Raw genomic sequence first — 13,842 nt, forward strand, 5'->3', positions numbered from 1 at the left:
GGTGGCGCTAAGGAAGGCAGGGCAGGAACCGGACCAGCACATGTTCAAGAGAAGACAAGATTCACAAGAATAGGGGCCTAGCTCATGAGGGTAGCCTGACCCCAAATTAAAAAAAAAAAAAAAAAAAGCCATAAAGGTTGTGGTTTACTAGCAGTCTGCCCTTGTATCTGTCTCGGAAGATGAACTGCTGCTCCAATGCAGATGCACCGGCCTCTGCTAAGAACACAGCCATCGTCCCAGGCGCCCGTGCGGCCCTCCAGTTCTTGTCTATGCTAGCTCCCCTAGTTCTTGCACCCCATATCTTTGGGTTTGCTTCACTCTCTCCTTCTAGGCAGTACAACCTCCAGGGAATTTGACCTTTTGTGATCTCAAATTCCTGAGAACATATTCACATACTTATTGATGAACAACAGATCAAGTATAAAATCCTACTTCGAAATTTCATACCTGCAAAATTTGAAAGGCTTTTTGAAGCCGGCTGGTTTTTTTTTTTTTAAGATTTATTTTTATTATTTTCTTTATTGGAAAGGTGGATATACAGAGAGGAGAGACAGAGAGGAAGATCTTCCGTCCAATGATTCACTCCCCAAGTGAGCGCAACGGCCCATGCTATGCCGAGCCCAAACCAGGAGCCTCTTCCGGGTCTCCCACGCAGGTGCAGGGTCCCAAGGTCTTGGGCCGTCCTCGACTGCCTTCCCAGGCCACAGGCAGGGAGCTGGAAGGGAAGCGGGGCTGCCGGGATAGAACCGGCGCCCATATGTGATCCCGGGCGTGCAAAGCGAGGACCTTAACCACTGCGCCACCGTGCCGGGCCCAGCCGGCTGGTTTTTAAATTTCCCTTTAATTTACCCCAATTGTTTAAAACCTAAATGGTGACTTTTTTTTTTTTATCACGGTTGTTATCTTTTTTGATGCTGTTTTCCTCAACATGTTTGTAGCTTTAAAACTGATAATTCCCAATTAATTACCAGATATTGTTCTAAATTACACAGCTAAAGACTAGTCATTAATCTTCACATTCATTTGATAGCTAATCTATATCTGTTTGTAATGTTTGGAAAGCAGTTCTATAAACTACAAGTTAAAGATACACGCTAATAACGACAACACTTCTTTTGCTACTACCGTCAATATAATCTGCAGTCCAATTTACTAATTAAGAGATTAAAAAAAAGAAACTTGAGATTATCTCTTTGGTTCCCACATTTAAAATTCCTTAACCTATCAAAAATTAGACTTTTAAAAAATGTTGGGCAATATTTACCAACGGACTTTTTCAGGGGAAAATTCATCCTTTTCATTGTATATTGCATGTAGAAATATCAGATTGAAATTACATGCTAACTTCTAATTCTTGGATTACCAACCTTATCCACAGTTGATAAATAAGACACATCGGAACCTTTCCATATAAAGCACCAGACAGTGTGGCCAAAGCAATTCCCACCGTGCACCCAAGGCCCGTTACAAATGCTCTGGCAAGATATCTCACACTAACAATGGTCATATGCTAACAGGTGTAATGTTAAATCTACATGGTCTCGTTCACACACATTACCCTGCCAGAGCATAAAAACTTTTAAGTCACCCTCCAATCTCTGGTCCTTAGCTACAAAAATCAGGCAATTAGTTGCCTATTGATTTTCTATGGTTCCTTCCAGAATATGTTTCTATTTTTTTAAATATACATGAAAATAAAAATTCTTATTTTACTACTTAACAGTGCTTATCTAAACACACTGTCTCTCACTTTCTTTTTCACTTAATGTATGCTGTTGGGCCCAGTGTGACAACCTGGTGGCTGAATCCTCGCCTCGCAGGCACCGAGATCCTATATATAAAACCTGGTCATATCCCGGCTGCTTCACTTCCTGCCTGCTCCCTGCTGGGTGGCCTGGCAAAGCGTTAGGAGATAGACCAAATGAGCCAAGTGCGGTAGCCTAGCGGCTAAAGTCCTCGCGTTGCATGTGCTGGGATCCCATACAGAGTTGGTTCTAATCCCAATAGCCCTGCTTCCCATCCTGCTCCCTGCTTGTGGCCTGGGAAAACAGTCGAGGACAGCCCAAAGCCTTGGAACCCAGCACCCGCGTGGGAGACCCGGAAGAGGCTCTAGGCTTCTGGGTTCAGATCAGTATAGCTCCAGTCTTTGTGGCCACTTGGGACGTGAATCGGCAGATGGAAGATCTTTTTCTCTATCTCTCCTCCTTTCTGTATATCAGACTTTGCAATAAAAATAAATAAGTCTTTGATTTAAAAAAAAAAATGGCCCAAAGCCTTGGGACCTTGAACCCATGGGGCAGATCTGGAAGAGGCACTTCTTTAGAGAGTGAACCACTGGATGTACTTTCTGTCTCTCTTCTCTGTATATCTGCCTTTCCAATAAAAATAAGTAAGTCTTTTTAAATATGTGTGTGTGTGTGTACACACATATCTCCTGTCAGACTATTTCAGGATAGCCTAAATTTGCATCCCCCTTAAAATGAGCAATGCTTTACATATATATATAATATTGGTTTACCTGTTTCATTTTTCCATGATATAGTTTTGTAGGTACAGGGGTTCCTCCCTCCCCCTTTCCTATTTTCCTCTCTTACCATTTTCTCCCAACCTATCATAGTAGTACAGTCCCTTAGTAACAGATGTAAATTTAACTTTCTGCTATTTAAGTGTATCAAGACATGGTAGGTATAGGCAAAAGTTAAAAAGCTAGTACAATAGTGTAAAGGTATACTTTAAAATAATTATACTGTTCATGATCAAAGTGAGGGAAATACAGACTCATGTGGGCCACAAAATGTGATGAAGTGGATTAGAGAGGGAGACACAAAGGAGGATGAGAGAGAAGTTCCTGTCTTCCCTCCTATGGCAGTGGGTGGGGTGTGCTTTTTGATATATTTAAACATGTATGCATCTATCTGTCTGTCTATCTACCTACCTACCTACCTATCATTTATCTGAATCACAGAGCTACAGAGGATAGACAAAGGGATTTTACACCTGCTGGTTTGCTCCTCAAATGGTTTTAACAGTCAGAGCTGAGGCAGCCTGAAGCCAGGAGGCAGGAACTTCTTTCAGGTCTCCCACACAGGTGCAGGAAGCTGACCTGAGCCATGTCTGTCTGCACCCCAAGGCTGGCAGCGGCAGAGAGCTGCATTAGAAGTGGGGCAGCCAGGGCTCAAATCCATATGAGAATCCAGGATCACAGGTAGCAGCTCACCCCACTATGCCACAAAGCTGGCCCAGCCACTTTTAAATGCCCTTACTCGAGCAGGTTTCTGAATCATGTCCTGTTATGTCTTCCCACCAATTTCAGAGTACCTGACAGATAAAGGATGCTGTATATATTTTGTTTCTAAAAAGCATTTCTGGATTTGTCATTTGCCTTTTGATTCTGCTGATGCTACTATGCTTCATTTCTGGTGATATTTTCTGCCTGAACGGAGTTAAAACGGTCCAGAAAATAAATAAATAAAAGGTTCAAACTCTACTCTAAAATATAGTGTCAGGGGAACTGTGTCGTAGTGGAGCATCTCACATCAGAGTCTAGACTGAAGTACCAGCTGTCCTGCTTGTTATCCAGCTCCTTGTCCATAAGTACCTAAGAAAGCAGCAGATTGGGGCCTGGAGCAATGGCTCAATGGCTAAATCCTCATCCTGCAAGTGCCAACATTCCATATGAGCATTAGTTCATGTTCTGGCTGCTTCTCTTCCCATCCAGCTCCCTGCTTGTGGCCTGGGAAAACAGGCAAGCCCAAAGCCTTTGGACCACGCACTCGCGTGGGAGACATGGAAGAAGCCTCTGGCTCTTGGCTTTGGATCAGCTCATCCCAGGCCTTTGCAGCCATTCACGGAGTGAATCAGCAGATGCAAGATCTTTCTCTCTGTCTCTCCTTCTCTCTGTGGATCTGCTTTTCCAATAGAAATAAGTAAATCTTAGAAAAAAAATAACTTGGGAGAAAAGAAAAAGATAATTATGATAATTCAGCATGCTCTTGTGAATCTGTTTTTTGTCATTCTAATATACAGCAGTCTAGCAAACATATCTAAAATAATTAGAGGGAAAATAAATTCTGCCTTCTCCTGCAACATCAAAGTTGTCACTGTTTTAATAAGAAGTTTACCTTTTTTAGTAAGCAACCATGGCAAATACGAAAACAGACTTCCCTTTTTCATAAAAATCATTTTGAGAGCTAGTGTGGCAGAAAAAGGGGCAGTTTTCAATAACTGTTTAAAATATGACCTCTACCAATTTTTCCACATAAAATTTTGGAGAACACTACAATAAGAAAAGTAAACTTGACTCATTTAATAAACATTGCTTCCTAGAACTCATTCAGGTGTGACATCAAAGCTGAAGCTTCTGTTTGTAACTTTACTTCTCCAGAAAGAGTATGTGCCAAATATGCATTGTCAAATTCATGGGCAAGAGATGGACCGAGTCCTAGGCCCCTAATTTGACCTGGTCTAGTCTGGGCTATCGTCATAAATCAGCAATGGAAAATGTCTCTCACTTCTCAGTCTGTGCCTGTCAAGTCAAATGAAAACGAATTATATTTAAAAATGAAAACTAAAACTCATATATTACACAGGACTATAAGCACAAACACGATCACAATTTTGTAAAAAAGTATTCATACAAACATGTATGCTGATGTTTACGCATGAAAAGGAAGGTCTTGCACCATAATACTGGGTTAGACATGGGCGCGCGGGAAATGGGGGATTTTCACTTTCTGTGCCTATGTTTTTTCCAGTTTCCTGCAATAAGCACTTAGTACATTGACAGTTTATGTCTCTGATTCTTAAACATACATTTAAAAAAAACTACATAGACAATTTTTCAAAAGCTGACTTCTATATGCTTTTGCCTAATCCAAATAGTACTTCTTTTCTGATATAAAGTGACTAGGATTTATGCTTACGGCATTTATTTCATCAAATTGTGAAAATAATTTCCAAGACAATTAAGTCAATTCAACCTCATCATCTGGAAAAACAACATAATTCATGTTATATTTTTAGATCAAATATGACCAAATTTTATTTTTTCATTAAATCATAGAATCATTCTACCGTATGATAACATGAGTCTACACAAAACAGACTATCTAAGGTTTTGGTTTTATTTATAAAACAGGATGCTTTTGAGAAGTCTCAGATGTCAGAGTGCCACACGTTTAACTGAACAGTGGAAGGATTCGGACATGAAAGAACAGTGCTTTTTAAGCACTTGACAGGGAGAGAGGGATAAAAACCTAGATAACAACAACAGCAGCAAAAAAAAAAAAGACAATGAAATTACAATGGTTACCAGTATACTTGAAATCCTGACACCCAAGTAACCAACGCAGCACAGTTAGACCAGAAGAGCCTATTACTGCTTCTAAAGCCTAGTTCAGCTGTTGCAGGAGAGGCATGCAGTGACAAACAGCTTCCCTACTACAAAGGTGGCAGGAAATCTATCAAACTGGACAATAAAATTGCAATTGAGTTTCTATGGCTTTTTATAGCAGCTGCATGTATCCTGATGTAACTCTGCAAACGGGCTCCAATTCTGCAACATCAGTTCTTTACATATCAGTTCTTTATCAAAAACCAGGTTATACATTTCTGCACTTGATATTCAAAATGCTTGCACAAAAAAAAGGAGCATCACTTCAATAGCCTATGCATGAGAGTCTTTTTAAAAGCTTTAGAGTAAATATATTTAGAGGAAAAGACTTGGTTTCAATAATCCCAGAATTTTTAACAACAGGGTACCAATTGTTCACCGATTTACTGACTCACTTTTGTTCCATCATAAACTTTATTAAATATTGATTTAAAAAACTCTAGCACATAAGTTGTGCATTTTATGTTTTTTAAGATTCAAGGTTTGAAATTAAAAAAATGAAGACAGAAGTATTCAAATAGATTATTTTATATACATTTTATAGTCTTTTAAATAATGAAAATTCACACACAGAAATAAGACATGTATCAGAAACTAAAAACTCGTAATTTAAAATTTTTCCTCACAGAGTTCAGCAATGCTTGAGCACTTATTTTTTAAGATACACTTTTATAGAAAAAAAAAAGAAACATAACAAGCATAGCTCTACTCAGATAAAAATTAACTTGCTTTTATTCCACTTTATATATGGAATCCCAAAACTTGCATCAAATATTGGTTCCTGGCCAAAAGTAGGTACAAGAGCCTACTCCTCAAAGCAACTACTATTTTTGCACAGATTTTAACATATTTAGGCCTTAAGTCAATGGAGCACAGAAAGTACCAACAAACAAAACTACACACTGGCACACGCAGGTTTACGTACACAAAGAAACCTAAAGCTTATTTTAGGTTTGACTGTAAAAGCTGAGTTTTAGGAAAAATACTGATTTCACACGCTACATAAATGAAGCCTTTCCTCCTTTAAGCCCAACACCCCCAACCGCCCAAACAATTCGCTGCAGGAGCCTTCAGCCATCTCCGTGGCTTTGCGGTGAGCAGTTCCCCTCCCAGTGATTCCTGTCATTTGCTTCTCTCCAGGTCCAATTCTGATAGGCTCTCCAGGCTTCTAGTCAACGGCACCTGTTCCTCTTAGGAGGCCTCAGCCAGAAGCTGCCCTTCCTTTCCCTGTGTAGGTTTCTTCTAGGATATTTACTGCTTGCAACTTTCCAGTTATTTTTGGACATATGTTGTCTTCAATCTTAATTTCTTTCAGAACAGGATCTTTCTCACTTCTTCTGTGACCTTAATTGTAACTGATGGTAATTAGGACTCAGATAGAAGACAATAAAGAAGAAAGAGATAAAAAAAAAAAGTTATATATAAAGACAAAAGGAAAAGTGGGAAGAAAAGCAGCGGGCAAATGGAGTGAGACCTACACATACAATGACCAACAATGAGGTACAGCAGCCCAAATACATGACCGCCACAAGCGTAGGGAAGCAACAAAACAGAAACGGAGTCACAGAGGGAGAAACATGGAAACCCATCAGGGCAAGAGAGGTGGCAGGAGGCCCATGTAAACACACACTGGAGAGAAAACGGAGAAGATGGCAACTGAGGAAGAGATACCGACAAGCTCTGGAAGGCGGTCAACTGGGCCGTGACGGTGGGCACGCACTGTACCAGACACCCGAGTCATTCTACACCTGCCTGCAAGACTGCAGAGAGGGCCTGATTTGGCTCAAAGATGGGGGAAAGGAGATAGAAGAGGAAAGAGAGGCAATAACTAAGTAGGGAATGAGGGAAGGACTGACTCAATTTAAAGGGCTTCAAATCCATGTGAACTGATACAGCCTGAGAATAAGGGGAAAAAGGCCGTGGAGAAGTCATTTACGTAGGTAAAGCCTACAAATACATATTAGGGCCAAGTGAATACAAAGGAAGACATGTTTTTTTCCAGAGGAACAGTGAAAGACTAGTTAGAAATTTTCTCAGTTTGAGTGTGGACACTTGACATAAGAGGTTAAACCACCATTGGGACACTTACATCCCAAATGTGGGTCCTGGGTTTGAGTTCACTCTCCATTCCAGCTTCCAGCTAATATACACCTGGGAAAGCAGTGATGAAGGCTCAGGACGTTGGGCCCCAGATGTCCATATAGGATTTTGTGACCTCCTGGCTCCTGTTTTCAGCTTGGTTAAGTCTTAAATAGCAGAAGTAATTTGTGAGTGTATAAAGAACTACAAACAGTAGGCAAAAGACAAAACTGTGCAGAAATAAGTCAAACAGTATCACAGGTTGTAGGATGGAACATAGCAGTAGACTTCACGATCTTACTCCCGCTTCTGTGAGCTACACCACTGCTTTTTCTTCTTCCTCTTCTTTTTTAAAGATTCATTTATTTGGGCCCGGCACAATGGTGCAAGTGGTTAAGGTCCTCTCCTTGCACGCCCGGGATCCCATATGGGCACCGGTTCTAATCCCGGCAGCCCCGCTTCCCTTCCAGCTCCCTGCCTGTGGCCCGGGAAAGCAGTCCAGGACGGCCCAAAGCTTTGGGACCCTGCACCCGCGTGGGAGACCCTGAAGAGGCTCCTGGCTTCGGCTCGGCATAGCATCGGCCGTTGCGCTCACCTGGGGAGTGAATCATCGGACGGAAGATCTTCCTCTCTGTCTCTCCTCTCTGTACATCCGCCTTTCTAATAAAAATAAATCTTTAAAAAAAAAAAGATTTATTTATTTTTATTGCAAAGCCAGACATACAGAGGAGGAGAGACAGAGAGGAAGATCCTCCATCCAGTGAATCACTCCCCAAGTGAGTGCAACAGCCGGTGCTGAGCCAATCCAAAGCCAGGAGCCCAGATCCTCTTCTGGGACTCCCACATGGGTGCAGGGTCCCAAGGTTTGGGCCATCCTTGTCTGCTTTCTCAGGCCACACGCAGGGAGCTGTATGGGAAGTGGAGCTGCCGGGATTAGAACCAGCACCCATATGGGATGCCAGTGTGTTCAATGCGAGGACTTTAGCTGCTGGGTCACAGCGCTGGGCCCAACCACTGCTATTCAACATTGGGATAACTCAATTGGTGAGTCATAGCATCAATTAATCGGAATTTTTCAAGTGAAAAAAAAAAAAAGGAAAACTCCAAAGTCCATTGCAATGTAACAAAGCTGGGAAGGGTAAATATTTCATGGGAATACTGCCTCAGACCTCAGTACACATACATATAAAGCTAAGTCACAACAAATTTACTGCATCTAAAAGTCACAGCTCTACTGAAGCCTTTAAACATCACAGTCGGGCCCGGCACGGTGGCGCAAGTGGTTAAAGGTCCTCGCCTTGCACGCCCGGGATCCCATATGGGCGCCGGTTCTAATCCCGGCAGCCCAGCTTCCCTTCCAGCTCCCTGCCTGTGGCCCGGGAAAGCAGTCCAGGACGGCCCAAAGCTTTGGGACCCTGCACCCACATGGGAGACCCGGAAGAGGCTCCTGGCTTCGGATCGGCATAGCATCGGCCCGTTGCGCTCACTTGGGGAGTAAATCATCAGACGGAAGATCTTCCTCTCTGTCTCTCCTCTCTGTATATCCGCCTTTCCAATAAAAAAAAAATAATAATAAAAATAAATCTTTAAACATCACAGTCATTCACAAGAGAGAAAAAGAATGAACTGAACCTAAAATAATAATCTTAGATGTAAAAGGTTTGATGGGGGAAATATTAGAAGAGTTTATACAGTATACTAATGTATAAGATAAAATTAGATAATGCATTAAGATTGGATTTTTTCCCTAAAGAAGCCAATTATTGCCACAAGACTCAACATAGCAACTGTCCTCGAGATGAGGAGTGGGTTTGGATGGGGATGGCCACATGGTATGTTCTGAAATAAGGTAGCTTAGCTGCAACTGTCCCTTACAACACTGCGTGGCATATGCACCACACAAATCATTTTCACATATGAAGAATTCTTCTGTCAGCAAGAGTGACAGCATGTCAGAACTATCGTATGCACGGGGAAACCCTTGGTACGTGTGCCACCCCGGGATCCTGGACTGATATTGACATTGACATTGGGTGGCCGTTCCCCACCCTCGGGTACTGGGATGGTCGGGAGGCTGGGTGTAGTTCCTCCTCTTATCGCCCTTCTCCCCTCAGAAATGGGAAGAAGAAATGGAAAGTTTCGAGACAATGTCCTGAAGGGGTATTTAGGACCAACAGCCTGGTCCTTGTGAACTTCCTGTCTATAAAGTAAAGGAGATGGCTGGGTAATATCTCGGGTGTTTTTCTACTCTGAAGTATTCATAAGGAAACGTTTATAACCAGTTACCAATCCATCTGTGTAAATAACTCAATAACATGTCCTGACGGGAAAACACATGATACAAGAGTAACGATGCCACTGGGAGGCTCCTGCCTCAGAGCAGGTGCTAGGGCTGCATTCTGGGCTCCGCTCCCAGTTCCTGAGAACGCAGACCATGCGAAGAGCACGTGATGGCCGAGGCGTCAAGTCCAGCCACCCTGGTAGGACACAGACCAAACTCCTGCTTTGGTTTACTTAGATCCTCAGAGAAATACTCATTTGGGGAGTGAACGAACACACAGAAGTGCTCTGTGTCTTTCTCTGTGACTCTCAAGGAGGAAAAATAATAAATATATTTTTTTAAAAAGATGATTTTCAATACTAAGAATAAGAAAAACTATTATTTAATGTTTTTGGCAGAACTCTAATTCAAAGTCCGGCTTCAAAGAAGACAGTTGTAGTCTTACACTTGTTTTGTATTCAATGTGTTGCCTGACACCGAATGAAATATAGGAAGAAAATCTACCACCACACAAATACACTGAGAAACAAGGAGACCCTCACAGACTGTCTGCAAACGTCTCATGGGTGCCAAGGGTCTGCAGGCTACACTTCAACAACCATCAATCTAACAGCAATATTCCTCCCCATCTCTCCTGCCCTCTTCTCTCCCTTGCTCAGGTTACTCAAATACCTAGAAATAAGATAAGGCAAAAACTGATCAGATAACTTCCATGATCAATAAAATGCTGGAAGATACACCTGTTTCTTCAAGATAATTTCTAATTATGTAAGTAGCTAGCTATATAAATAATATTACATTCCTTTTGAGAAAGGAAAGCTTATTAATAAAAATTGAGAAGCATAACATTTTCATCCAAAACCTCAAATATAACATTCCAAAAACCTACAGCTTGGCAAAATCTATTCATAAATAAAATATCTGACTCCAGAAATGTTCAAACAATTCCTGCAAAACAACAAGCAAAGGCAGATTATGGCAACACAGCATTAAGAAGTCATCCATCAAAGCCATAAGTTCTGAAAACCCTGGACACACCAAGCAACGCGGTAACGGGAAGCTGTAACACCTCACACCTGGCTGGCAGGAATGTAACCAGACACACTGCCTTGGAAAGGAATCTGCATTCTCAACATTTTCATGTTATGTCAACAAGCGAACTTGTAGGAAATAACAGCAAGTCTGGAATCTGTATACTATGCTTCTCAATTAGCAAAGTAAGTCAAAGTCATAATAAGGAATACAACACAACTGTGAAAAGGAACACAACCATATGAATCCACTTGGATGAGTCTCAAAATGAGGAAAAGCAGCAATTTAAAACAAAAGGTGGGGGAGGAGATAAAATAAATCTAGTATGGTAGCAATGACCCTAAGTTCAAATATGAAAAAGAAGTCTTTATTGTCTAGAATTACCTATACCAGTAGTTAAACTATAGAAAATATGTAGAAATGACACCACCAAGTTGGGGTCAGTGGGGTGAGAACAGAAGGCACTGGAGGAAAGAGAACGGAGTTCTACCAACAGCAATAGCCACCATATTCTTAATACCATTTTTGTGTCCGAAATATCTAAATTTCAAACGTTTTACAAAAACTTACTTTTCCTTAAGTTACAATTAAAAACATTAAAAATGTTTCTGAAAAGACTACTAGTCTTCAAAATCAATTTTTTCACTATACAAAACATGAGCTAAAGGCCATACCTTCTCATCTTTGAGTGGAGTGCGCCACCTTGTGTTCGAAAGCTTCCCACTACTCTACATCTCTGAAGGTGGCTTACTTTAAAATACAAATTCACACGTGCTATGATATGAAGTGTGACATACAAAATGGACATTTGGAAAACCTGTTTAGATTTTGAAGAGACTGAAAATATATTTCTTTCCACTGACTCTCTTTTAGTTTTCACTGTTCTTATAGAAAATAGTTTGTTTGTTTTTTACTTTAGCTTTGAGCATATAAATTTTCTTAAACGAGTACAATACAAAACGATGAATTTAAGTACTACAATACACATTCATGAAGTGACTTACCTTTGAATGTGTGATGGATAAGGTGTCGACCCACACACGCCAGCCACCCCACTCGTATTTGATGGCATGGTAAAGCAGGATTCTGAATATGGCATATACCATTTCTGCGATCTTTTGCTCTTCTGAATTCTGAGGATTGAAATAGCAGAGAGAAAGCATCCATTCTTGCCACACAGAGCACTGCAGCAAGCTCCTGCAAGTTATGAGAGAATACTGAATTACTGAATAAAAAATCCAAATCACCCAAGACTTCTACAAAGTAAAAATTTAGAACAAAATAACATTCTCCCATACCCGCAAGAAACACAGTTAAGGACAATAATTTCGTATTGAAAATTACAATTTAACTGGATAGTGTCTTATTTACATTTCCTTAAAGAAATATTGTACTGATTTTTATATTTTTTAATTTTTGCTTTACATTTTGAATTTTATCGGACAGTTCTGTATAGTCTGGGAATCCCTTCCTCACAAACCCCACCCCACCAACGCTCTTCCCTACACTGTCACAGCAGTATATTTCTTCATAAGGAGTTACAATTCCATCAGTCTGATATTTAAGTGAAGATTTTTTTAAAACACCGAAAAATCATGTCACATGATCTTGTAAGCAATTTCTCTAAGGCAGTGCAGTCTCACACAGAAGTACTATTGAATACAGCAAATGCTTTGTGACCAAGCGTACCTCCTGTTTTCTCGGCTGTTATTAAAAAGTTTAATCATGTCAGAAAGAAACGCTCTGCGAACCTCCATGCTCTCCGGGCACTGGGGAGAATTGCGAAGTAGGGTCGCAATTACTTTTAGTATCTCTGCAAGACAGTTCATAAATAAATAAAAACCCAAACAAAAAAATTTATGATGGAAAGTCATGAGTATTTGTTGCAACTTCTAGTATCCTTTACACAAATATCTACTGAAAAAACCCCCCTCTGTATCATCTTTTAGTATTGGTAGAAAAAGATGATGATCCATTCATTACAAATCACCAATAAACAAGGGATTTTTAAAAAATAAGTGAATGTGCAAAGTCAAATTATAAATAATTGAATTCTAAAAGTCTGAAGCAAAACAAGATAAACAATTAGTGAATTAAATGACAATAAAAATGCCCAGAAGTCTATCATCTCTCTTAGACATGGAACCCAAGCTTCAAAAAAAGAAAAAGCACTTTAATAAAATTACAGAAACAAGAAAGTAAGAAAGTCTCAGATTCTGCAACATAAATTATGGAACTATATAGCCCTTCTTTTATTAAAAAGTTATGAAAATTTTCACCCACAATGTTAAAATTTCAAAAACTAAATGAAACTAAAATCTATTCAACATTCCTATCTCTTCAACAAATGCAAGCAAAACTGCTCCCATAATGGTTCCAGAGTAAACTGAAAATTGCCAAACCTGAAGATTTTAAAGAATTCCTTTAAAAATATGTACTTACGGCTGCTGTAACAGCCTAGTGGCTAAATCTTCGTCTTGCATGCACCAGAATCTCATGTGGGCGCCAGTTTGTATCCTGGCTGCTCCACTTCCCATTCAGCTCCTTGCTTGTGGCCTGGGAAAGCAGAAGAGGATGACCCAAAGCCTTGGGACCCTGCACCCCCATGGGAGAGCTGGAGGAGAATCCGGGCTTCTGGGTTCAGATCAGCTCAGCTGAGGCCATTGTGGCCACTTGGGGAGTGAATCAGCACATGGAAGATATCTATCTCTCCATCTCTCTGCATATCTGCCTTTGCAATAAAAACAATAAAATAAAATCTTTTTTTAAAAAGAGCACTTAATCCAGAACTTTACTAATAAGAACCCAAAGACAGCTATACCTTGAATTTAAAATTAAATATCAAAATAAATTTATTCAAATAAAAAATTTAAGAATTCTAAATCAACCAAGAATTGTGGTGACTCTGAAGCATCAATTTCAAAATAGGAAGAAAATATTTTGACAATTAAAGGTTCTGAATTCTAATGACAAATTTAAGAAGCTCTCCACCTGGGCAATAATCATAGTAACGAGATGAATGCCACCAGTTTTGGGGATTGACTACAATGAGGCACTG

General features: G+C 40.3%; 1 protein-coding gene across 4 annotated transcripts in view; it reads right to left on the minus strand.

The window, feature by feature from the left end:
* Nucleotides 1-13,842, minus strand: part of LRBA (LPS responsive beige-like anchor protein) — a 633,639-nt gene that overhangs the window by 489,435 nt on the left and 130,362 nt on the right. For all 4 annotated transcript variants that reach the window (XM_040967344.1, XM_040967342.1, XM_040967341.1 and 1 more), the window contains 2 exons: nucleotides 12,474-12,597; nucleotides 11,789-11,981 (listed from right to left, as the gene is read on the minus strand). In XM_040967344.1, the coding sequence (XP_040823278.1) occupies nucleotides 11,789-11,981; nucleotides 12,474-12,597 (317 nt within the window). The remainder of the gene's footprint in view (nucleotides 1-11,788; nucleotides 11,982-12,473; nucleotides 12,598-13,842) is intronic.

Source organism: Ochotona curzoniae, unplaced genomic scaffold, assembly GCF_017591425.1.
Source record: "Ochotona curzoniae isolate NIBS_2020 unplaced genomic scaffold, NIBS_Ocur_1.0 scaffold_4506, whole genome shotgun sequence".
NCBI lineage: Eukaryota > Metazoa > Chordata > Mammalia > Lagomorpha > Ochotonidae > Ochotona > Ochotona curzoniae.